The 25,974-nt window shown below is 42.6% G+C and overlaps 1 protein-coding gene across 9 annotated transcripts in view; it reads right to left on the bottom strand.

Moving 5' to 3' along the window:
• The window catches only part of SYNJ1 (synaptojanin 1), a 222,428-nt gene extending 196,454 nt beyond the window's left edge, over positions 1 to 25,974 (bottom strand). For 6 of the 9 annotated variants that reach the window (XR_003857030.1, XM_029603578.1, XM_029603579.1 and 3 more), the window contains exons 1-2: positions 25,343 to 25,974; positions 24,815 to 24,961 (exon numbers count right to left, since the gene is read on the bottom strand). Coding sequence is in view for 8 of the 9 variants with exons in the window: in XM_029603578.1 (XP_029459438.1) it covers positions 24,815 to 24,938 (124 nt within the window). In the remaining variant the exon portion in view is untranslated. The remainder of the gene's footprint in view (positions 1 to 24,814; positions 24,962 to 25,342) is intronic. The other 3 variants (XM_029603581.1, XM_029603582.1, XM_029603580.1) reach the window with 1 other exon arrangement.

Here is a 25,974-nt window from a genome sequence, read left to right as displayed (position 1 = left end):
GGGAAGGGGGGAGATCGGTGTATTTCTGAATATCTACCCCCAGGGGCAGAAAATCTGGCCTGGGTACAGAATTCTCTTTGCTTAGTGCTCAATAAACGTTTTTGGGAAATTTGGAATGAAAACGTGCTAAGTATATAAACTAGAATTTGTCCTGAGTTTTGATTAAATCATCCAAGCCATGGTAACGACAACGTATCAAACATCACCCAGAATTTGTCAGAAGGGAAAGCATAGTTCCATCAGTCTTGGCTAATTCAGCAAGGCCTTCCTGACAAACTGGGCCCTAAGTCAGGAAACTAAGAACATAAGAAGCTGCATACTGGGTCAGACCAAGGGTCCATCAAGCCCAGCATCCTGTTTCCAACAGTGGCCAATCCAGGTTACAAGTACCTGGCAATTACCCAAACATTAAGTAGATCCCATGCTACTGTTACAATTAATAGCAGTGGCTATTCCCTAAGACAACTTGATTAATAGCAGTTAATGGATTTCCCCTCCAGGAACTTATCAAAACCTTTTCTAAACCCAGCTACACTAACTGTCCTAACTATATCCTCTGGCAACAAATTCTAGAGGTTAATTGTGCGTTGAGTGAAAAAGAATTTTCTCCGATTAATCTTAAATGTGCTACTTGATAACTTCATGGAATGCCCCCTAGTCCTTCTATTACCCGAAAGTGTAAATAACCGATTCACATCTACTCGTTCAAGACCTCTCATGATCTTAAAGACCTCTATCATATCCCCCCTCAGCCTTCTCTTCTCCAAGCTGAACAGCCCTAATCTCTTCAGCCTTTCCTCAAAGGGAAGCTGTTCCATCCCCTTTATCATTTTGGTTGCCCTTCTCTGTATCTTCTCCATCGCAACTATATCTTTTTTGAGATGTGGCGACCAGAACTGTACACAGTATTCAAGGTGCGGTCTCACCATGGAGGGATACAGAGGCATTATGACATTTTCTGTTTTATTAACCATTCCCTTCCTAATAATTCCTACCATTCTGTTTGCTTTTTTGACAGCCGCAGCACACTGAGCCAACAATTTCAATGTGTCATCCACTATGATGCCTAGATCAATTTCTTGGGTGGTAGCTCCTAATATGGAACCTAACATCGTGTAACTACAACATGGGTTATTATATCCTATATGCACGCAGACACACACACACACACTGCTTGATGAATCATTGTCCACCTTGCTGACCAAACTTATGCCCTTCACAGTACCGATTAACGAAAAGAGAATTTACTTTAACAGTGACACTGCGGTTCTTAGGGACAGGTATAATAAGTTCCTTCCATTTTGTGTTCATTGGAAAGGTTCCTGAGCAATTAATTCCAAAATGTTAGAGAAGCATGCTTTTAAGTTGTGCACTACAATCCTTACTCAAACCCATTGATTATGAAAATACTGCCAGCGTTCCATCTGCCATCTGCACTGTCAGTTCTGCTCTGCAAAAATGCACCAGCTGCCCTACCGCATAGAATTTAAAGGATCCTTGGGCTTGTAAGTCATTTTTGCAGGACTCAGTTACTGTGTGACTGCTCCATCACTGCCTGGTAATATCTGTTCTGTTGCCTGATTAAGATCATGCTTTATACTCAGTTCTGGTACATTATAATGGATTATTAAACTTAAGGTAGGTCCTTTCCTAAGATGATGTCCAATAATCAGCAGACATCATTAAATAATGGAGAGCTATAATTTGACCACATCAGATCAGGAAAGAATATATCCTGGGTACTACATTCTATATTTATAATGGGGGTGAGAAGACCTGACTGCGCTCTTAGATCGGCCACACAGAGGACAAAGTCTTTCAAAGGACATCTAGTCAGACCATGCCCAAAGAATGCTTTATGGGCTGTTATGTAAAAAATGGGTACTTAAAAATCATATCTATAATTAACTGAAATGTACAAACTGCCTTGAACTGATGTACTTTTAAACTGTTAATACCTCAACACATTCAGTTGCATTTCAAAAATGACAGCAAAATCCATTTATAAATTACAACCAAGCCAATAGAATCCAAATGCTGAAATACAATATTCACATTGTGAAGGCTGTGAAGTTAATGCCCAGTGGCTAACATTAATAAGTCCATAATAGGATAGTATTTATACTGAATAAATGAAAATGATTCAATGTATGGTTTGCTGAATTCTAGATATAAGAGGCAATATCCAATTGCAATGTAAAATAACTTCTTTAGAATGAAAACAAAAATAAGAAAATACAGATATCCTAGAAGATGTATTAATTACTCAGACACCATTAATGCTTAGTAAAAACAGCAAGTTTGCTTACAATAAACATTTTTTTCCATAGATAGCAGGATAAATTAGCTATGACGTGGGGTGACATTATCCAGTGGCACTGAATGGACTTCTTTCGCCAAGCTAGTAGAACCTTTGCTCTACCGAGCATGTGAGGGAATTCCTGCTTGGGCGTTGCCTCATGAGCCCTTTCAGTCGAATTGAGAGCTAATCTAGCTAGTCAACTGTCCATGGATGAAGACAGGTATTTAACACAGCTAATTCATCCTATCTGCAGAAAACACCATTTACAGTAAGCAAATTTGCTATTCCCATCAATAAGCAGAGCTGGATTGGCTAGGCCATGTGGGGTGTCCCAAGTTCAGGGTTGCAGTGGATTACTGAAAAAGCAATCTGCACCCTATCATGGAAGGTGGACTATTGGGTGAACAGGCTACACAAAACTATTTGTCCAAATGTACTGTCATCCTTTGATAAATTGTCCAGACAGGAATAGGAAGTAAAGGTGTGTACTGACTACCAAGTTACAGCTTTGCAGATGTCTTTGAGAAGTACAGCGCGTAGATGAGCCATTGATGCAGCCATGGCTCTCACCTGATGAGCCCTGATAGCATCTGTTATCTGGGATGCCTGCTAGAGCATAGCAATATGCAATACAGTTTGCAAGCCAAATGGACATTGTTTGGCCACTGATATGCCTAATCATTAGGATCAAAAGAGACAAAGATCTTTGAAGCCTGTTGATGTAGCCAAGTCCTTTTGTTATAAGCTACTGCCCTCTTACAGTCCAACATGTCACCTTCATGTGCATGTGGCCTCAGGAAGAACATAGGGAATACGATGGTTTAGTTAATTTGGAAAGTTGATACTTTTGATAGGAGCTTTGAATAGATGCAGAGCACTACTCTATTGTGGAAGAATTACATGTAAAATGAGTAATGAATTAGAGGTTAAAGTTCACTAACCCTTCCAACTGATCTCATTGCTACCAGGAACAGTACTTTCCATGTTAGGAGCTTTAGAGAAGCAGACTCCAATGGTTCAAAAGGCGGTTTAATGAGTTACACTAGGAGCACGGTTAGATTCCATGGAACAGATGGTTTGTGACTGGAAGTTTTATCTGCTATAAATCTTTCATGGATACTAATGGATGAGAGGAGAAAGGTTTACTCTCGATCTGAGTACCAGCAAGTTACCCCCATGTAATCAATCATTTCTTCATTTCTATCCTCTAGTCTTTAGGGATCCACAGTGTTTATCCAATGCCCCTTTGAAATCTTTCACCACCTCCTCTGGGAGGGCAATCCAGGCATCCATCACCCCTCCCTGAAGAAATATTTCTTGACACTGGTTCTGAGTCATCCTCCCTGGAGTTTCATATCGTAACCCCTCGCTCTACTGATTTCATTCCAACGGAAAAGGTTTGTTGATTGTGCATCATTAAAACATTTCAGGTATCTGTAGGTCTCTATCATATCTCCCCTACACCTCCTCTCCTCCAGGGTATACATATTTAGGTCCTTCAACCTCTCCTCATAAGTCATTTGATGGAGACCCCCCCCAACCATTTTGGTCGCCCGTCTCTGGACCGCCTCCATCCTGTCTCTGTCCCTTTGGAGATACAGTCTCCAGGACTGAACATAGTACTCCAGGTGAGGCCTCACCAATGACCTGTACAAGGGGATTATCACTTCTTTTTTCTTACTGGTTATTCCTCTCTCAGTACAGCCCAGCATTCTGCTGGCTTTAGCTATCGCCTTGTCACAGAGTGTCTAGCAATCTGAAGACAGTGAAACGATCATCCCAAGGTCCCTCTCATGCTCCGTGCACAACAGCCCTTCACCCCCCATCACATATGGCTCTTTTGGATTACTGCCCCCCAGATGCATGACTCTGTACTTCTTGGCATTGAATCTCAGCTGCTGTATCTTTAACCAGTTTTCAAGCTTTCTTAAATCACACTTCATTCTCTCTACTCCTTCAGGCGTGTCCACTCTGTTGCAGATCTTAGTATCATCCGCAAATAGACAAATTTTACCTTCTATCCCTTCCGCAATGTTGCTCACCAGGATATTGAACAGAACTGGTCCCAACACAGATTCCTGTGGCACTCCACTTAACACCGCTCTCTCCTCAGAGTAGGTTCCATTACTATCACAAACTGTCTTCTGTCTGATAACCAGTTTGTAATCCAGGCCAGCACCTTGGTGCTCATTCCCAAGCCTCCTATGGGGGACTGTATCAAAAGCTTTGCTGAAATCCAAGTAGATCACATCAAGCACTCTTCCTTGATCCAGTTCTTTAGTCACCCAACCAAACAAATCAATCAGATTATTTTGATTGGGAAACTAAAGAAAAATATATAAACCCTGGGGTCATCAGGAATCCACACATTAAACATCGACCAGACTGCTTGATAAGATATATTGGGATGATATTCTAAGTACTGGACAGAAATACAAAATATGAAAAAGTGCCCTGTTGCCACACACCCTCCAACAAAAGGTCAGAGTTAGCCCTATTCATCATTATTAAACGTGTGGGCACATAATAAGTATACCTGAGTATTTCGTACTGCTGTTCAATCATATCAAGAGAGCGGGAGCATTTCCAAAAATCATGCCAAATAAGATCTGATTCTTCTTCTAGGGCAATGGTTCTCAACCCTGTCCTGGGGACCCCCCCCCCCCCCAGCCAGTTGGGTTTTCAGGATATCCACAATGAATATGCATGAGAGAAAATTTGCATGTTATTGAGGCAGTGTATGCAAATTTTCTCTCATGCATATTCATTGTGGATATCCTGAAAACCCGACTGGCTGGGGGGGTCCCCAGGACAGGGTTGAGAACCACTGTTCTAGGGCTTCTTGAGTCAACTCTTTCTCTCCCACTTTAACCCCACTTATAGAAACACTATCCTTAGCCCACTGTAACGCTCATTAACATTTACTTAACCTACTTTTCGGTGACTTATTAAGAAAACGTACTTGCCACTATTGAAATTCCTTCCAGGTGCAAAAGTTGTCCTGTTTAAACAATTGGGAAAGGGACTTCAAAGAGGAAGTAACTGGAGCAAGGTCAGGTTAGCCCCATTTTGTAAAATGGCACCGACCGGACCCCATCATAGGATCCTTTTATGTGTTTTAAGGTTTGGGAGTGCCGGGGGGGGAAAAAAGAGTGGGTGCCACTGAACCCCAATGCTTTTTATTTTTGTAATTTACTTTTATTAAAGCAATGAACAATACATACAATCATGTATGGAACAAACCCAATGCTTTTTGATACATTTGGGGGATGGGAGCACTAAGCCCCTTACAATTTTGTTTGAAACTTTGAGTGGGGGGACTTTATTCATTTTCTAAGGGCTTGGGGGAGGGGCACTGTCATGCTTTTTTTTTTTTTTACATTTTTCAGTTTTGAGTGGTGGTCCAGTGGTGAACAAGGGGGTGAAGCCTTGACCTCCGCTCCATTTTTTTCTTATTGGCATGGGTAATTTTATTTTATTTGTATGGCCTTTTAAATCTATTGCAGGAGCCTTGGAAATCTACTACTGGAGCTCCACATAAGGGTCCCAGGGATCCTGTGGTACAATACAGAATCCTGAGAGATGATGTTAAAAAGTTGCAAAATTCATGGATGCAAAGCTTGCAAAATTCATGCATGCAAAGCAGCTCATTGTAATAAGGAAGGGAATCTGGGCAGAGCCATGCAAATCACGTATTTCACGTGATATGTCGTCTAACGCGCAATAGGGCCTTATCGCGGCTTGATGCATTTCCTAGTTAGATTGCAAGCCCCCTGGGGATAGGGAATAGCTCATCTGCTTTGAAGTGTCAAAAGGCAGAATATAAATGTAAATAAATAAAAATTTACATCTATTTTATTAGTACTGATGCTCTTTTCTAGTTTCCTTATCAGGACCTTTTTTTCTTTATGCAAAGGATGTCTTTTTTGGCTTTCACAGAACCATTTATTGATGGCGGCAGTCATTTGGTCTTCTTGTGACCTTTCTAAACTTGTGAAATATATCGTATCTAGGTTTCCAAGATGGGATTTTCAAACAATTCTATGCCCTCATGCAGTTTTAAATCACACCACAAATCAGAGGTCCTAAAGTCAATCTCTACATTTAATTATCATTTGTTAACAAGATATTTCTTATAAATACATTCGATATGGCTGTTCTTTATGTTACCTCCTCGGACCCTTACCTGAACACTCTAAAATCACACTCATGCTTTACCCTTAAATACCTTCATTCATACCATACACATCGCATTCATTCCCCACTCATTCTATACATAAAATATATAACGTGCTAGAAATTCCTCTGCATCCAATGCTAAATACATCATTTTTTAATCCTTATTTGACACACTTGAACCCCATATACTTTTAAACTTATGATGTTAATTACTCTTATACTACTATGAATTAGTTAAGTCCTGCTGAAAATTAATCTTGTCCGAGAGCCTCATTTCGCCCTAATGCCTAGGGCTTCTTCAGGGACGTAGTTTCTTTTAAAATCTGGTATACATGTTCATACAGAATGGGTCCATTACATGGTATTGTATCATTTCATACAATAAATTTCATAACAACTCTATATCTCATGTAGTTACATAATTGAAATACATACATTATATATGAGTGGGGAATGAATGCGATGTGTATGGTATGAATGAAGGTATTTAAGGGTAAAGCATGAGTGTGATTTTAGAGTGTTCAGGTAAGGGTCCGAGGAGGTAACATAAAGAGCAGCCATATTGAATGTATTTATAAGAAATATCTTGTTAATAAATGATAATTAAATGTGGAGATTGACTTTAGGACCTCTGATTTGTGGTGTGATTTATATTAAGTTTTCGGAAGGCATGCAGGTGTGTTACCCATGCAACAGCTCCTTTAATTTCCTTCTCTCTCATTTCGCCACAGTTTCCCTTAATAAAGTTAAATTCTACTGCAATATTTTTATTATTCTCTTCCTGCAATTATGTCAAAATGAATTGCCTTATGATTACTACTGCTAAGTGGCACCACCACAGTTACCCCTTGCACCAGGTCCTGCATTCTGCTGAGAACTTAATCTGAAAGCAGTTGCTCCTTTTATTGTTCCAGGCCCGGCTGCTCAAAGAAGTCATCATCTATGGCATCCTGGGACTTCACCTCCCTAGCATGTCTGGACGGGACATTTAGGAAATCAATATTAGGCTAATTGAAATCTCCAAATACAGTAGTGCAAGCACAAGTCTTTAAATTCCACCAGTGTTTCAAAATCAATTGTTTATTCACACAATATATGGTTGATCGTGGGCAACTCCACAGGTATCAACATTCATTTGTAGAAGTCCCCCGACATGGTCCCGTGGCTTTTAAATGAGCCATGGAGCTCCATGACTCATTTAAAAGCCACAGCGAAACACAGGACCGTGTCGGGGGACTTATACAAATGAATGTTGATACCTGTGGAGTTGCCCACGATCAACCATATATTGTGTGAATAAACAATTGATTTTGAAACACTGGTGGAATTTAAAGACTTGTGCTTGCACTACTGTATTTGGTGACTTGCTTATGTGCAAGGTTTTGCTTCGCTGTTCTTTTGGTTTGATGCTAATTGAAATCTCCCATTATTACTGCATCTCCAATTTTAGTAGTTTGTCTAATCTTTGTTAGCATTTCACAGTCTGTTTCACTATCCTGATCAGATGGACAGTACTGTATGCTCACTACTGTACTCTTCCACATCATGCATAAAATGTCTATCTATAGAGAATCAAGAGCGCAGTCTGTTTGTGCAGAAATTTTATCCTACTTAACTCTAAGCCATCCTTATAAGCAAACCATAAAGGGATCATAACATTTTCTATATTTACAGCAATTTACATCTTTATTCTTATCATATAAAAACCAAAATTAAAATCTCAACACAAATACCAAACTGTATATAAATTTCATATAAAACACATCCCTACTCATATATACCATTAGATATAAGTACCTACATTCTAAATCAGTGGTTCTCAACCTTTTTTCTATCAGGATACATCTGAGAAATGACATTCACAAATGTGACGCACTGAACACATGACCATCAGGGGACTAAATATACTCTGCATCCACAGGATCTCCCTCTTCATAACAACGAGTACAGAGCAGAACTAAGACATTTCTCGTACAACTCATACAAAAAGATATTCTGATTCTGGTGTCATCTTAATAACAGCATCACAAACTCCCTCTACTGCCAGGTGCATTGTAAAATAATACAAACAAACCCCACTCTGTACATGTCTATCAAACCTGCCATAATACCTCAGCAGCACTAACTCCAAGAAATGAAACAGCAATAGCCCTACCCATGAAAAGGCAGCAGTTCACCACCAGTACAATAATATCATATGGAGAAAATACAACAAATAAGACTGATACAAATCCCTACAAGCTACACCGCAGTCACACACATACAGAATACAGACAGACCTACCTTCATCTAATATAGAATAAAATACCACAAATTACAAATGCGGAAACAAAACCTGGAATGGAAACACCAAGATCTTCTGCATGTAGTGCAAAACTGGAGAACTAGAAACAGAAATATATTTCCTCCTACAGTAAGCAAAGTTCAAAGAGAGAAGAAATGCACATTCTCAAAACTGACACAGAGTGGCCCTTGTACCCAGTCACTCCCCTCCATGCCCCCATCACCCCTCACTTCTCCCAACTACTCAGTCATCCCGTCACATGCTTGTAACCTGTCCAACATTTCTGACACCCCCAACTCCTGCATCCTCTTCTCTGTGCCGCCTGTTTCCCCTGCCCGTCCCTCTCCCCTTCCCTACCCAGCTTACCTCTGACATCCTCTCCCCCCACCATCCTGCTCAGCATCCCCTGAACTCCCCTCTCCCCCAACCCAGCAGGTCCACCTCCTCTCTCTCCACTTCCATCTCTCCTCCATGCCCAGCAGCCCTCAGCCCCTTCTTTCTCCACCTCTCCCTACACAGCAACCCCAGTCTCCTCTCTCCCACACCTTCCTACCCAGCAGACTCCCGTCTCCCTATCTCCCAAGGCCTTCCTGCCCAGCACATTTCCCCCTCCTCCTAGCTCCCAGCCAGCATAGACGCCTTCAGTCCAATCCAGAGACGCCTTCCCACTTTACCAGCAGCAGATGAGGGCAAGAAGCATTGAGGAGAGGAAGAAGATGAGGCAGCAGCAACAGATCTATAGAGCAGGCATCTCTCTCCCTCATGCTCCTGCTTTCATGTCTAGGCCCCATGAGGTGAAGAGAGCATCGGCAGCCTCACTGCCAAGCCAGGAAGAGGAAGATGAAGTTGGTGTCCTGTTGGGCCCATATGAACAGGAGTTGGTGATAACTTGCTCTGATGTGGGTGAAAGAGAAGGGAACAACCTCCCACTGGGCCAAGAAGTGAAGGAAGCAAAAGCAGCTTCCTGTCATAACCAATAAAGAAAAAAATCAGCCAACTTCCGCCCAGACTGCTGAGGAAAGAGCGGCCTTCTGCTGGCTCTGTGACACACCTCCTGGGACTTCACCACATACTAGGGCAGTGATGGCCAACCTTTTGAGCTCAGGGTGTCAAAATTCATAAAAAAAAAAAAAACGAGCATAACTCGGGTGGTGTGTCACTTCCAGAAAAATCCATAATTTTGTGATATTTGTAGCTCTAATCAATAACAAAAAGTTACAATTTTAATAAACATAGAAACATAGAAACATAGAAATGACGGCAGAAGAAGACCAACCGGTCCATCCAGTCTGCCCAGCAAGCCCCACACATCTGTTCTCACACTTAACTGTTTCTCCTGGCTCCTAGCAACCCTATGTTCTAATTCCCCTTTCACCCCCACCACCAACGCAGAGAGCAGTGCCGGAGCTGCCTCCAAGTGAAACATTAAGCCTGATTAGTTGGGTAAGCGGCAGCATAGCTCTCTGCCATGAAGCAGAGGGCAATGCTGGAAATGTGTGAAGTATCAGTTTTTCTTTTCCCCTGTCATTGAAGCAAGGAGTCATGCCGGACATGCACCGAAAGTGAAGAATGCCTTGAAAGTCACATTAACTATCATCAAATATTGAAAAGCCTAATAATTGGTAATACCTATAAGCCCATGAACCCATCCCTGTTTTTTTTTCTTTTTTTCTTTTCTTTTTTTAATTGGGAGATGGATGCCCTTCATCCTTCTACTCTGTGAAGGTGGACACCTACCACCGGCCACTGGCATCCCGCTCCGTTAATGCCTCTGTGGCTACTGCCGCTCCATGCAGTGTTTTACTACCTGCTCTTTATATGCGTCCTCTAGAACTGATGGATCCCATCCCTGGGTTTTTTTATTATTTATTTAATTGGGAGATGACAGCCCTCCATCCTTCCGCTCCGTGAAGGTGGACACCTACCACTGGCCACTGGCATCCCGCTCCGTGAATGCCTCTGTGGCTACTGCCGCTCTGTGCAGTATTTTACTACCTGCTCTTTATATGGACACCTACCACTGGCCACTGGCATCCCGCTCCGTGAATGCCTCTGTGGCTACTGCCGCTCCGTGCAGTATTTTACTACCTGCTCTTTATATGTGTCCTCTAGACCTGATGGATCCCATCCCTGTTTTGTTTTTTGTTTTTGTTTTTTATTTAATTGGGAGATGACAGCCCTACATCCTTCCGCTCCATGAAGGTGGACACCTACCACTGGCCACTGGCATCCCGCTCCGTGAATGCCTCTGTGGCTACTGCCGCTCCGTGCAGTATTTTACTACCTGCTCTTTATATGCGTCCTCTGGACCTGATGGATCCACAATATTTATCCCATGCCCCTTTGAAGTGCTTCACAGTTTTGGACTTCACCACTTCCTCCGGAAGGGCATTCCAGGCATCCACCACTCTCTCCGTGAAGAAATTCTTCCTGACATTGGTTCTTAGTCTTCCTCCTTGGAGCCTCAGCTCGTGACCTCTGGTTCTGCTGATTTTTTTCTGTTGGAAAAGGTTTGTCATTGTCTTTGGATCGTTAAAGTTTTTCAAGTATCTGAAAGTTTGAATCATATCACCCCTGCTCCTCCTTTCCTCCAGGGTGTACATATTTAGATTCTTCAATCTCTCCTCGTATGTCAACCGATGAAGACCCTCCACCTTCCTGGTCGCCCTTCTCTGTACCGCCTCCAACTTGTCCTTGTCTCTTTGTAGATACGGTCTCCAGAACTGAACACAGTACTCCAGGTGAGGCCTCACCAAGGACCTGTACAAGGGGATTATCACTTCCCTTTTCTTACTCGATATTCCTCTCTCTATGCATCCCAGCATTCTTCTGGCTTTTGCAATCGCCTTGTCGCATTGTTTCGCCGACTTCATATCATTAGACACTATCACCCCAAGGTCTCTCTCCTGCTCCGTGCACATCAGCCTTTCCCCCCCCATCGAATACAGTTCATTCGGATTTCCACTCCCCAAATGCATGACTTTGCACTTCTTGGCATTGAATTTCAGCTGTATTTATTAATAAAGCAAAAACAAATAATTCTTTACCTTTCCTGCTTAGTGACTTTTTTGTTGCTGAATTTCATTGGCTAAATCTTCAATTGAAGGTTGGTATTTTGTAAACTTCAAGCCCAAGCAAGTGTTACAAACTTCATCTGTCAGTCAGTTTCTTTTATTGGCTCCCATTCATTTTCACACCACTCCCTCCCCATTCTCCAGGCAAGCTCCCAGTCAGTCATTCTCACACACACAGACCCCCAGGCAGGCACCCATGCATTCACATACATACACCCCCATGCAGAGTCCCATTCATACACATGCACACACCAAAGGCAGACTCCCCTCTCTTTTGCCAGCAACCTCGGAACCTCTCTCATTCCTCTGCTGCCACTGTCACTGCTGCCACAGGCTATTGGGGAGGTGCCGATTGCTGCTACTGACACTGAAGCCATTCTGCTGCCTCCTCTGTGCAGGCCCCGTGAGCTTCCACTTTCTCCATGCTGATCTCGTACATTGTGAGATCCGCATAGAGAAAGTGCTATTCTTGCACATTCCCAAAGATTACATGTGCCAATCACTAAAAAGTAATTTTTATTTTTTTTTGCCTTTGCTGTCTGATCTTAGTTTTCTAATTGGTTGGTCACAGGCTTTTTTTCCCCACCTTCCCTTTCTTATTTTATTTTGCCAATTCCTTTTATATTGTCTTTTTTTCTGTTTCTTTTCTCTCCATCTTCTTCCCTCAAACACACAGTCAGGTTCTCATTCTCACATGCATTTCTCTCTCTCACACACACACAGGCTCTCACTGTCACATGCCTTCTCTCATATAATCATTCATACACACAGTCTCTCACTGGCACATGCTGTCTGACTCTCACACACACAGGCTCTTCCTCACTCCCACATGCTGTCTTGCTCAAGCACAGGCTCTCACTGGAACATGCTCTCTCTCATACAATCATTCATACACACAGGCTTTCACTGGCACATGCTCTCTCTCTCTCACACACAGAGGCTCTCACATGCTGTCTCACTCCCACACACTTCAGGTCCTCACTCCCACAAACAGTCTCTCAACTCATCTCATGCACGCACACATGCACACTCTACAGACCCTCAGCCTCTCTCTCACCTCTGGGCCTCCTCTTCGCGGGTCGCCGCAGGTTGGGCTCTGCAGCGGCCCTGATCTTCTCAGGCCGCGGCGGCCCTGCTACCGGGCCTCTTCCTCTTCTCGGACCGCTGCGACTTGGAATTCGCGGCGGCCCGTAAACGTAAGTGTTGCTCCTCTTCTGCACGCGCTGATGCTTCTCCTCCTCCGGCAATGTTTACTTCTGGGGCCGCACAGGCAGGAAGGAGGAGGAGCATCAGCGCATTTAAATGCGATCTTTGTCTTCTGCTATTGCTGCGCCGCATGAGCCTCCCTGCGCCTGGGGGCATAGGGGGGGGATACTAAAAAACAAATTTTAAAGGGTCGGCGCAGCCGATAAAAGAAAAGAAATTCCCGATAGTCCATGAAACGCTGCGCGTGTCAGCAAAAACGTCTCGGCGTGTCACCTCTGACACGCGTGTCATAGGTTAGCCATCACTGTACTAGGGTGTCCCGACACACCTGTTGAGAACTACTGCTCTAAATGGCAATTTTAAATTTATATTTTTCAGTTACCACCACCACCACATAAAAACAAACAAAAATTAGACTGTAAAAGTGAGGTAAACCTCAAACGATTTTCAGAACAGTGTGCTTGTAAGGAGCTAATTAAACTTAAAGTAGGTAAGGCGACGGGGCCCGAATGGAATACATCAGAGTGTACTAAGGGAACTTGGAGATGACCTGGCAGCTCTGTTGGCTGACTGTTTCAATGCTTTTTTTTTTAAGAGTCTGGAGAAGTTCTGGAGGACTGGAAAAGGGCGGATGTGGTTCCTATTCATAAAAGTGGAAGTAAGGAGGAGGCTGGGAACTACAGGCCAGTTAGTCTGACCTCTGTGGTGAGCAAACTAATGGAATCACTGCTAAAAACAAACAGAGGATAATGGAAATTTTGTAATCCAACAGATTGCAAGATCCGAAGGCAGCATGGTTTTACCAGAGGTAAATCTTGTCAAACAAATTTGATCAATTTCTTTGACTGGCTAACCAGAGATTTAGATCAAGGAAGAGCGCTAAATGTAGTGTATTTGGATTTCAGCAAGACCTTTGACTAGGTTCCGCACGGAAGACTTATAAATAAATCGTGCACCTTTGGTATGGATCCTAGAGTGATTGACTGGGTTAGAAACTGGCTAAGTGGGAGGTGACAAAGAGTAGTGGTAAATGGAGTTTTCTCTGAGGAGGGGGTGTGCCTCAGGGATTGGTCCTTGAACCGGTTCTTTTCAGCATTTGTTTGAGCTGTTGTCGAGAAAGGTTTATCTTTTTGCCGATGATACTAAAATTTGTAACACAGCCAGAAAGGAGTGGAAAACATGAGGAGGGATCTAGCGAAGCTTGAGGAATAGTCTAAGATCCACAAGTAAGATTTAATGCTAAAAAATACAGAGCAATGCATTTAGGATGAAAAACCCAAGGGAAAGGAAAGGAACAGTATTGAAGGTGAAATTCTTCTAAATACAAAAGAAGCGTGGGATCTGGGAGTAACTGTATCTAATGATCATAAGGTGGCCAAACAGGTGGATAACGTGACGGTAAAAGCCAGAAAGATGCTTGGCTGCATAGGGAGAGGAATGGTCAGCAGAAAAAAAGGAGGTGATATTGCCCCTCTATAGGTCCCTGGTGAGACCTCACTCGGAATACTGTGTACAATTATCCTTCAAAAGGACATAAACAGGATGGAGTCCGTCCTGAGAGTGGCTTCTAAAATGGTCAGTGGTCCTCTTTCTAAAGCACATGGGGACAGACAAAGATCTACACATGTATACCCTCGAGAAAAAGGCAAGATAGGGGAGATATATAGACACATTCAAATGTCTCAAAGGTTTCCATGCACAGAAATGAGCCTTTTTCAATGGAAAGGAGACTCTAGAATGAAGGGAATGAGAGGAGGTTGAAAGGGGGTAGACTCAGGAGTAATTGTAGGAAATATTTCATTACATAGAGAGTGGTGGATGTGTGGAACAGCCTCTAGGTGGAAGTGGCAGAGATAACAACAGGATCTGAATTCAAGAAAGCATGGAATAATTACAGGGGATCTCTAAGGAAGTGATGAGCATTATAAAGTTAAATTAATTGAATGGATGGGCAGACTGGATGGGCCATACGGTCTTTTTCTGCCGTCATGTTTGTTTCATTTATATATCAGAAATACACTTCTGAAGTTCACAGAAAAAGAGATGAAGAGTGTTTAATAGTAGAACAAATGATCTATGACTATTTATATATAAAAAATACACATCTGAATCCCTACAAGGAATCCGTAAGAACATAAGGCTTGTCATACTGGGGCAGAGCAAGGGTCCATCAAGCCCAGCATCCTGTTTCCAACTGTGGCCAATCCAGGCCATAAGAACCTGGCAAGTTCCCAAAAACTAAGTCTATTCCATGTTACTGTTGCTAGTAATAGTAGTGGCTATTTTCTAAGTCAATTTAATTAATAGCAGGTAATGGACTTCTCCTCCAAGAACTTATCCAATCCTTTTTTTTTTTTTTAATCAATCAATCATTTTACAGTTTTACATTAGATTATCCTTCCATAAATGAGATATAACCACATGTTCAATAATTAAATCATTTAATATTCTCAAAAATATTTTCAGAAGAAAAAAGAATAAACTTCCAATTAAATCATACAATATGGCAAGGATATTTAAACTTTATCATATATACAGAATAACCTAAGAAAAGGCAATCAAACATTTATCAGGAGTAATATCAGAAAACCCATTTAGGATGGGCTTTACATAGATTACAATGATACATTTCTAATAGACATTTTTCCTTTTAGACATTGGGAGATGATGTTGCAGGTCTATGGGCTTCAATAAACTGTTGCAGCTGGTCAATTTGAAAAAATACAAATATTTCTCCCCTTTCTTTAAAATACAAAGACAGGGATATCTTAACGAAAAAGAAAACCCTAGGGAGGTTACATTTTGCCTTAGTGATAAGAATTCTTTTCTACGGTATTGTTTAATTGGTGCCATATCGGGGTACATTTTTATCTCTTGATCACAAAAATTAACAGGAAACTTCCTGAAATAATTTCGCATTACAATTGTAACATCCTGAGTAGAGATAAGAGACTAAGAGAACTTTCTGCTCTATAAATCTCAAAGTTTGACGCCTCAAGAAAACTCGTTAGATTAGATGGAATTTCAATATTTGCATTTTCATTTCTAAGGGTTGCCCTATTCGGTAGAAATCTACATGAATTAATTGAAGGAATATTTTGATCATTAAAACCCAGGCAACCAGAAATCTTTTTAACGTTGTATATGGGGTTTCCCCCATAATTTTGGGAAAATTTAGTATCCTTACATTTAATTGTCTCAGTCATTTTCTAATATTTCTAAGCATTTAGAGGTTGAAAGTTGCTCTTTAATTATTACAGAATTTACAGTTGTATTTGTTTGTACTCTTCTCAATTTCTGATAGCTTATTTGTCAGAGACGCTTCCTGCTCTTGGAGTCCCAAAATCTTCCCTTGTAAATTATAATTAAGGGAGACCACCTTTTTTTCCAGCCGGTTTAAGGAAGACCTCTGGCCTGCAATAAGGTCCCAAATAGCTTTGAGGGTTACCACCTCCGACCTTGATATCCCCGGTGTCTACTCACCCAGAGCTTCCAAGCCCACAATGTTCTCTCCGACCTCCAAATCCTGGACTTCTCCCGCTAACGCAGGGTCTATCAAAGGATCAAGCCTCTCTGCACCAACTTCTTGGTCTGCTCGCAATTGGGCCAACACCTCTCCGCTTCCTCGTTCCAGGGTCTCCCCCCCCGCCCAGCTTCGGCGCTCCGGACGCATCATCCAGTTGTGCCTGAGCGGGCTCTCTGAATTGGTCGCGTTGCGCTGGTGGCGCATGAAGGTCGAGGCTGAGGGATGCCTCCTCCGGCGACGCAACTTGCTCTCCTGCCGCAACGCTTGCAGCGGGTTCCCCGGCTCCCTCCAAACTCACTGCCTGGGACAGGAAACGTACAATATCCAGCTGGCTGGGACCTGGTAAGGGTTCTGAGGGGAAAACCCTCACCTTTCCCTTCCTCGTTGAAGGCATTTTCAATTTAGGATGAAGTATAGAAGAAAACTAGAGGTAGCTGGCGTTTCTCTGACCTGCTATGCCGCCATCTTGATTGCCTCTCTGGCTCATCCAATCCTTTTTTAAACCCAGTTATCCTAACTGCACTAACCACATCCCCTGGCAACAAAATTCCAGTTTAATTGTGCGTTGAGTGAAAAAGTTTAATTGACCAGCTTCATTAGGGTAACTGTACATTTTTCATAACCCATCCAATAATTCAAAACTGAACCAGAGCTACAAGTGCACACATATTGCAGTTTCAACTGGCTGCTTCACGTCTTCAAACATTTTTCTCTCATCTAAGCCATCTTTAACATATAGTACCACCCACTACCACTTTGATCTACTCTGTCATTTTGATACAATTTTGTATCCTAGTATCAGAATGTCCCATTGGTTATCCCCTTTTCATCAGGTCTCTGAGATGCCTATTATATCTATACCAGGGGCAGGCAACTTGGTCCTCGAGTGGCATGAGCCAGTCAAGTTTTCAAGATACTCACTGAATATTCATGAGATGCATTTGCATGAAATGGAGGCGGTGCACATCTTGAAAACCCCAATTGGCTTATGGCACTCGAGAACCAGGAGTTGCCTACCCCTGATCTGTACCTTCATTTAGTGTCACCTATTCTAACTCTCCAATCTTATTTTTTAGACTTTGATTCCTATTCAGAGACTGCTTATCAGTTGATTCAGATAATTTGAAATCATTTATATTTATCTGCTTTTCATTAAATCTTCCTTGGCTTTTTCCACATCCTCTCTCCAGTGTACTCTAATGTCCCTGATTAAAAGCATCCTTTGAAGATGCTCAGGAGTGCATGGTTCAGAATGATACAACTGTCAGCTTTTCCCAAAAATATAGTTTTGAAAAGGAGAGAGCATCTTTTTATTGTTAGTGTCAGCAGCTGTGTTCCATTCTGGTTAAGGTGGAGCCCATTTCATTAGAATATTGCTATTTATTATATTAGTCTCATGTTTTGTGAACCAGTTTGGGTTGGAATACGCTTAAGGCAGCATACAGCCTATTGTTATATTGTTTCTTCCCCAAAATGTTCCCTCATTTCTTTAAAAAAAACAAAAAACAACCAAAAAACCCTAAGGCCATCTTCCCTGCACCATTATCTCATTCTTGCACTCAGACTCCAAAGCTTAGCTTGCTGGGGTCCTATGTGTGGAATCAGGAACATTTCTGAGTACCCACCCTGGTAGTTCTGGATTTCAATCTCCCACGTAGAAGATTAAATTTTGCTTCTAGAACCTGCCTATATCATTGGTACTCACTCAACTCAGATGGCTCTTCCCCAGCATTCTCTAAAATCCTACCTAGGTGATGTGCAGCAAGCGAACAAATTATCAAGAGATCCTCATGGTCACCAGACATCAAGCTATCCACATTCCTAATGATCAAATCTCATCAACAGCAGGTCCTACCCTACCCTCCCGGGCACGCATCCTCAGTACAAGAGGATGATGCATCACCTGGAATGATGATCCCAGCTACAGGATCACTTCCCGCCAGTCCAAGCTAATACTTTCCTTTCAGATGACCTTGCTCCTCCAAAAGCAGCACAGGTAGGGTTGCCAATTGGCTCCTGATATTCAGGACAGGTTGATCTGGTCCTTGTTTTACCCTGCGCATGAACTTTCAAAATTTTGCTTGTCTTAGGAAATCAAATAGCAAAAAACAGGAGCAAGTAGTGCACCCAAGCATAAGCAAGTAAAAGGTCAAAGAGGGTGCGGCGAATACACTAGGCTGTCCAACAATCAAAGCGAAAGCATAACTTTGTTTGAATTATATAAAACTTCAAAATGAGGGACAGCTGATGGAGGGCAGTTGCCAATAATGTAGAAAGGGGCAAGGTACCAACCTGACATGAGCTGTTTCACTACAATGCTCTCTCAAGGTGGGCAAAATCACATCAGTCAACTCTTAGGGAATGCAACAGAGAAATCAGAACTGCATGTCCCCGCATGCAATGGGGTAAAACCAGGGCTGACCTTAGGAGGTGCGAGTCCCAGAGAGAAGCAACAGCAGCAGGGCCCTGGAACACTGAAATTATATTGATGGGGGTACCATGGTGGAGTGAGGCCCCCTCCCCCAAAGTGCAGGAATCCAGGGTTGCTGGCCCTGTTCATCTCCCCCCCCCCCCCCCCCTTAAGAGCAGTCATGGGCAAAACAAAGTCTGGATGAGCCTAACTTGAACATCTGGAGCCAGCTGGCAACACAAGGGCCACCAGAGTGGAGGCAAGATGGCTTTACTATGTCCCTGAAGGTCTCGATCTCTCTTTGCCACTCTAGCTTCCAGTGACCATCCTAGTTCGTCGACAGCTTGGAGCACTTTGCACCAGGTACACACGGGACTGCTCCCTTTACATATGGCACTCAATGCAAAAGACAAAGCAGCCACAATTTGACTGCTGTCTGCAATCTTTTCTTTATTTTAAAATTATTTACAGGAAATGGTTAAAAGTGTGCAGCCTTAGAGAGTTTAGGGATTTATTAATACGGATTTAACATAACTAGCCTCTCAAGGAGTAGTCCTCTGCCTTGACCCCTAAGCCTCCTCTCCCTGTAGCTCAATTCTCACAGAATCCCAACCTCAGCAGCTCACTCAAGCTTGCTGAGATCACATAAGAGACTGACTTGCAGGAACAAAGACTCTTTTCTATAGAAATGAAAGAAGAATGAGGGTCATGCTCATGAAAGTGATTTACTGCTTCAAGGCCCATAACTTTCAGCATGTAAACTAAGAGTTTATTTAACTGTATTTGTTATACAAGTTCACATCCATTAAATGGCATCATATGCTAACTATGAGATGATTATGACAATTGCCAATCATTATCCGAACCATGCAGTGATGTCACAGGATACAAGAGCAGCTAATCTGCTGGTTACAATATATATGGAATTTTTTAGATGATATATAAAATTTGTGATTGTATGTAGAATACAAAGAGAAAAGCTCAGAACTCCCTCCTTTGCTATATTGCCTTTTGCCATAACTTGACAAGTCCCTAATAACAAAGAAAAACTAAATTATTCAAGATGGCTGTCTCCTGTGATCTCTCAGGATGGTGGCCTCACAGACAGAGCCACAGAGTCTGGGATTTACAGGAAGGAAATAAGAAAATAAGGATGATTGAGTTGGGATTAAGTGAGGGGGTACATCATACAATGTTGGCTGATGTGGTCTGGGACTAGACAGCTGGCCGAGCATAATCGTAATATTCACTCAACAGTTAACAAGCTGAGAGCCTTATTCAATAAAGACTTTCCAGAGGCACAGACAGGCTCAGATTTAAACATCTGACATTGTTCAGCCAGCTCAAAGTAGCCCCTCTAGTTGAATAATATTTAGACCCACGCTAACCTGGGCTGAAGAGAGCTCTCTGCTGTCATTGGGAGCATGCGCTTTGAGTCAGCAGCTGCGGAGCAGACAGTGATGCCACAAAGCACACTGCTCCCAACGATAAGGCCGAAAAAGAGCTTTCCGACAGCGCTGCTCAGCTGTGCTATCACAAACTGGTACTCCTGGCAACAAAAACAGTTCACAAGCTGCTTGCATCTAAAACTTTGCTCCCCTTTAATTCACACTTGCTGTATTCAGCTGCTTACAAGCAATATTGTATGGTTTGCTTGAAATTGTTACTCAAAGATAAATATTAGGTTTACAAATATACATTAAACAAACTGCTCCGGCTAATAAATAAGGGGAGGAGGAGGAGGAATGGCCTAATGCAGGGCTTCCAAACTTCTGGCCAATGTGACCTCATTTGAGCACTTAGTAGTCACATGATCCTAGAAGGCAACCAAAACAATTTAGGAAGAGTGCAGTCCCTCTCCTCCTCACCTTCCCTGCGCTCAAGCTGATCCCCTCTCTCAACCTCCACTTCCTCCAGAGGAAACCGCTCTTAACTTCCTCTTCAGTAAACTCCCTCTCCTCAGCCCATCACCTCTCTCACCATCTCTCACCCCAAACCCTTCTTGTAACCCTCATCTGCTGTTATCTCCTCCCTCTCCTCCCTATTCTCTCCCCAGCTGATCCCCTCCTACCACGCAACTCTTAAACCCCCCCCCCCCAAGTGATCTTTTTCATTCCCCCTCTCAACCAAATTCCTCTCTACCTTATCCAACCTTCAAACCCCTCCTACCTCTTATTCCTCCCTTCAAATACACCCTCCCGGCCAGAGTCCGTGACATTTTCTTTTGGGTCATGGGCCAAAGGTGGCTGACAATTGGTGGGAAGATAGGGCAGGCTGATGACAGGGGGCAACATCTTTCTCTTGCGTAGCTTCAACGGTGAGTGAGGAAAGAGGAGCAGAGGCAATCTCCCATGGCCTGCGCACCTTCAGCCCTTCCCTCATAGCTGGCCCCAAGCCTGAAGATGATTTGCAGCATTACTAGTGAAAAGTCAACATGGGGCCTTGTGGGACAGTGCCACTCACAGGGCCTAAGGCGACCTTGATCCCTTCTTGTGCAGAGCTTCCCGTTATCCCAGAAACGTATGCAAGGGTAGCAACACTGCAGGGCCTGTGCGTGAATGCTCGCTCACAGGCCCCACATTGACTTCCACTCCTAATGCTGCTGCCAGTGCCCGAAGAGTGCTGCCATTTGAGGCACTTGTGACCCCAGCTGAAGGTTTTGCGATACCTTTATGGTCCCAGCCTAGAGTTTGGGAAGCCCTGGCCTAATAGTCAGAATAACGGACTAGGAACCAGGAAATCAGAGTTCAAGTCCTGCTTTAATTGACATTTACAATTACCATGGCCAAGTCACCCACTGCTTCAGATACCTACTTAGATAGCAAGTTCTTCAGTCCCTGTATGTAATTTATTATACAGTGCCAAATGAACTACTCCACTTAGATCCTCGAATACAGCAGCTTAGAAATGTTTTAAATAAATGCCTAAAATAATAAAAATGTATGCATCCCATGTGAAAGAAAAAAAGTGGGCAGCACTAATAAACAAACCACTTAACCGTTCTACTTCAATGCACACAGTAAGCAATGCTTTCCAGAAGGAAGCTGTGATGGCTTAGTGACATTACTGCAGCAGAACAGAAATGAGTGCAGGTCTCCTGTCACATGTATATATTGGTGTTACACAGATGTGGCGCACGAGTGGGGTGATACGGGAAGCCCAAAAGGATCCCTTCGAGCTCACAGCGTCAGGCTTCTGCGAGTTTGGTGCTCAGTTGGAAGAATCCCAAATACGCACACACAAGAAAAAGATTTGCTTTTGCTTGTATTGTTAGTTCCAATATATTCATTAACCTTAGTGTCATAAAACTGGGGTAACTTTCTGTTATGAAATATGAAACCTTGTCTGGAATCCCAATTTGTATTCTTTATGTGGTTTGCAAAAATAATAGTTTAGTTTCAAAATATCAAGTTCAAGCCAACATTTAATTTGTAATATACCTATTGTATGACAATGTACATCACCCTACAGTTCAAACATATAAATAGTCTGCAGGCTTTTTCAGAATACCTGAAGCATTTTATTCTGAGAAGCTATAAATAAAGATTTCTATCCCGGTGTAGGGACTGACACATGTAATGCATGTCCTTTACTTCCTGGCTACCCTAGCCCCCAAGTTCATTCTCCCTGTTTTTTGTAACTGCGCCTCGGCCTTCATGTTATATGGTTTTGTTAAGTTAACCCCTAAGTTTGATGTAAACCGGGCCTGATATGAAGCTTGTCATGAAGTTCGGTATAGAAACATGTTAAATAAATAAATAAATAAATAAATAAATACGACTACCCAATTTTGTAAAAAAAAAAAGGTATGGTATACAAAGCATATTAACCTTACCAAGACTCTTAATAATGTACACAAACATATACAATAGTATCACAAAGACTTAACTTAGGATGCCTCAAATTTTAGGCATAAAGAAACATTCAATGGAGATCTAAGGATTTTCTAGTTTTTGAAAAATCTGGTGTGTACAAGGCTCATTTACTCTGCCAGATGGGTCCTGTAGTGTGGAGGATACGATATTTATTCTGTTTGGCCTTGGGATAAGTTAGACAAAATATCCCATGAATCTGAGGTCATTCATGCATGTCTCAAGATTGCCCTTCATTTAAAACATCCTCTTGTTTAAATCACATAAAATTACATTAGGTAAGCTTAAAACATACTTTAAAATGTTCACACATACTTGTACAATCCTTTAAGCAGTTAAAGGACTCATTTTAATAATACATGAAATACCTCAATTTTAAAACATTACACAACTCTTGCATTTCTACCAGTATTTAACAGATAAAGAGCTCAATCCCTGAATTCTCCCAGGTGCCAAATGCTTTTCATATTTTTTAAACCACGGTTTTATCATGTACTGTTAACATCACTATATGCTTTTTGTGGCATCCATTTGATTGTTGTTATGCGAGAGTATACTGTGATCTAGTGGGCTAAAAAGCAAAATTTAAATATAAATACACACACATACATATTTGTAAAGACTTGGAAATCTATTACTGCATCTATAATGAGCAACTTTACTGAAGCTTAAGCAAAAACAGCTAGCCAATGTGATGTAATTTGGTTTACTACACAGAACACTAAAATATATTCCCAAAACTCAGTACATCCAAATGAAATATTTCTCCATACTGCACATTAAAATGACCTCTGGTCCTGAAAGCTCTGCAGAACCTAACCACTACCAAAGGTTTTTATACCAGAAACATTTGTTTGCTATTACCACAAATATGAAATGGCATTTAATACACTGCAGTGTAAAAGCCACATCACCAGAAATGTCCCTGTCACCCGAGGGTTTACAATCTAAGAAGCTGCTGTAATAAGCTATGCACAGTTTCTTAAAGTATGCACTAAAAAATAATTTAACTCCTGAAGCAGTAAGCTAATGCATCAGGAGTTATAAAAAGCATTCCAACTGGAAAATGCGTGCAGAAGGCACACATAATACACAATTTAGGAACGTACAAAATTTCTGAACAAAGCATTTTCTCTATGCACAAAACATGTGCATAGAGAAAATGTGCAGAAAACTCGATTTGTGCACAATGAATTTTACGAGCATAAATTCCAAGTAGAGGACCCCAGCACCACAAACTCCTATTTCAGTCCCATAGGCTAACATTAGCTCTTAGCAGGAGTTAAATTTCAAGCATTAAGAAAGCATGCATTAAGCCTACTCCTATCTCTGTATTAGGGAGTAATAGCAAATGTCTTCATTAACATGGGATTAAACAGAGTTGCACCAATTTCTATGCTCATTTTAATGCAAGTTTGTGAATACATTTTTGCATGCAAAGCTCACTGCTGCACTGAGAGTAAAGTGTGGGTAAAACAGTGCACACAGCCCAGCTTATTACATTGGTTATCAAGTTCATACCTGGGGCAACCAACAAAAAATCCAGAAGTGTGTGTGTGGGGGGGGGGGGGGGGGGGGGGGGGGGGCGCGGCAGGCTACATAGATGGACCACAATGAATTTCAGGGTGGGCAAGCACCTTTGCCTTGAACCAAAGTGCTCCAGTCAGACGGTAATGAAAGCTTCCACCCCCCGGGTCACCCGTGGTGACAATAGAGGGTGAAGTGACTTAACGACGGTCACAAAGAGTGCCAGCATTTGAACCCTGGCTTCCCCTGTTATCAGCCTGCTGCTCTAGCCACTCATCCGTTCCATTCTATGTTGCCATACAGAGTAAATGTTATGAAAAGCTTCAAAACAGCATGTTTGTATTCTGTATTATGCTATATAAGAAGGTCAGTAAAATAATTCTATCATTATGGCAGAAAACGATACCATACAATGTAAGCACACAATGACTTACAGAGAACTGCCACAGCCCCAGATTCAAACATCAGACATTCTTCCTTGTTTCTTGCTTCCACTATTACGCTGAATGGAGGAGGATCCAGTTTGTGGTATATTCGATATCCTTTGCTGAAAGCCATGATACCTTTGTCAAGAGTTAACCCTATAATAAGAAAATGGCAGTTAGGGCGCTATACCCATGTCTGCAGTTCTTCCCTCAAAATGCATTTTTCATCAAACTCGGGGCCCGTGTAGTGTTACCAGACCCTCTTTTCCGCCCTCCAAAAGACTACACAAAAAGCTATTTAAATTAAAAGGAAAATAATGAGGAAGTAGGTTTGTACTACAAAAACGTGTTCTGGTCACTGCAGTTCGGACGATGCAGAAACCCCTTGTCACGTCAAATTACCTAAAGCGTGGATTTCGTTGTGAATCGATCAACCCGATTGCGTCCGACTGGACTGCTTTAGCAAATAAATTTGTCCAGAACTGAAAGAACGGATACAGCAAGGCACAAAACAAAACAAAAACGTTATGCACTTACTAGAAGGTCAACGACCGGAAAACCTTTGGTCCGAGGGCTGTTGATCTGCGCCACAGGCAGCTCCTGGGCTCGGTAGGTGAGCAGCCAGCCAGCGCCCTGCCTGCAGGTGAGAACCGCAGCACGGGCCGTACCTCAGCAAGCGCACGACTCCGGCTCTGCCATCTTGCGCGGCTCCACCAGTGACAGCCCCGGCCGGAGGAGTGGCGGCAGGGAAGGGGTGGGAAGAGAGAACTTGTGCCACGGCCCCTAGGAGGAGCTGAAAATAGGAATCGCCAACTCGCAGTTCTTTTCCTGCTTCCCCAATCGGTGGCGCCAGAGCGTTAATAAAGAACCGCAGGCCCGAGACACAGACTTGTCTTTATCCCCCGTAGGCAGTGCTAAAGCCAGAAAATAAAAAAAAAAAGGAAGGGGGTGTTTAAAAAAATAAAAAAAATGTTTGCGTCATCTCTCCGCGCGGAAGTAGGCTGTGATCTTGGCCATTTCGCTGTAGGCGCGAGCCGATGACGCTATCGCAGCCTTTTGCGATTTTTTTTTTCTCAAAATTCTGCCAGCCTTCGACTCGCCTAGGTGGAGACCAAGCGTCGAGATTTAGGGGGCGCCACGGCAGGCAGCCAGCTTCCGACTCGCCCTGC

The sequence above is a fragment of the Rhinatrema bivittatum genome, chromosome 5, assembly GCF_901001135.1.
Source record: "Rhinatrema bivittatum chromosome 5, aRhiBiv1.1, whole genome shotgun sequence".
NCBI classification, from domain to species: domain Eukaryota; kingdom Metazoa; phylum Chordata; class Amphibia; order Gymnophiona; family Rhinatrematidae; genus Rhinatrema; species Rhinatrema bivittatum.
This window is presented reverse-complemented; position numbering and strand designations above follow the sequence as displayed.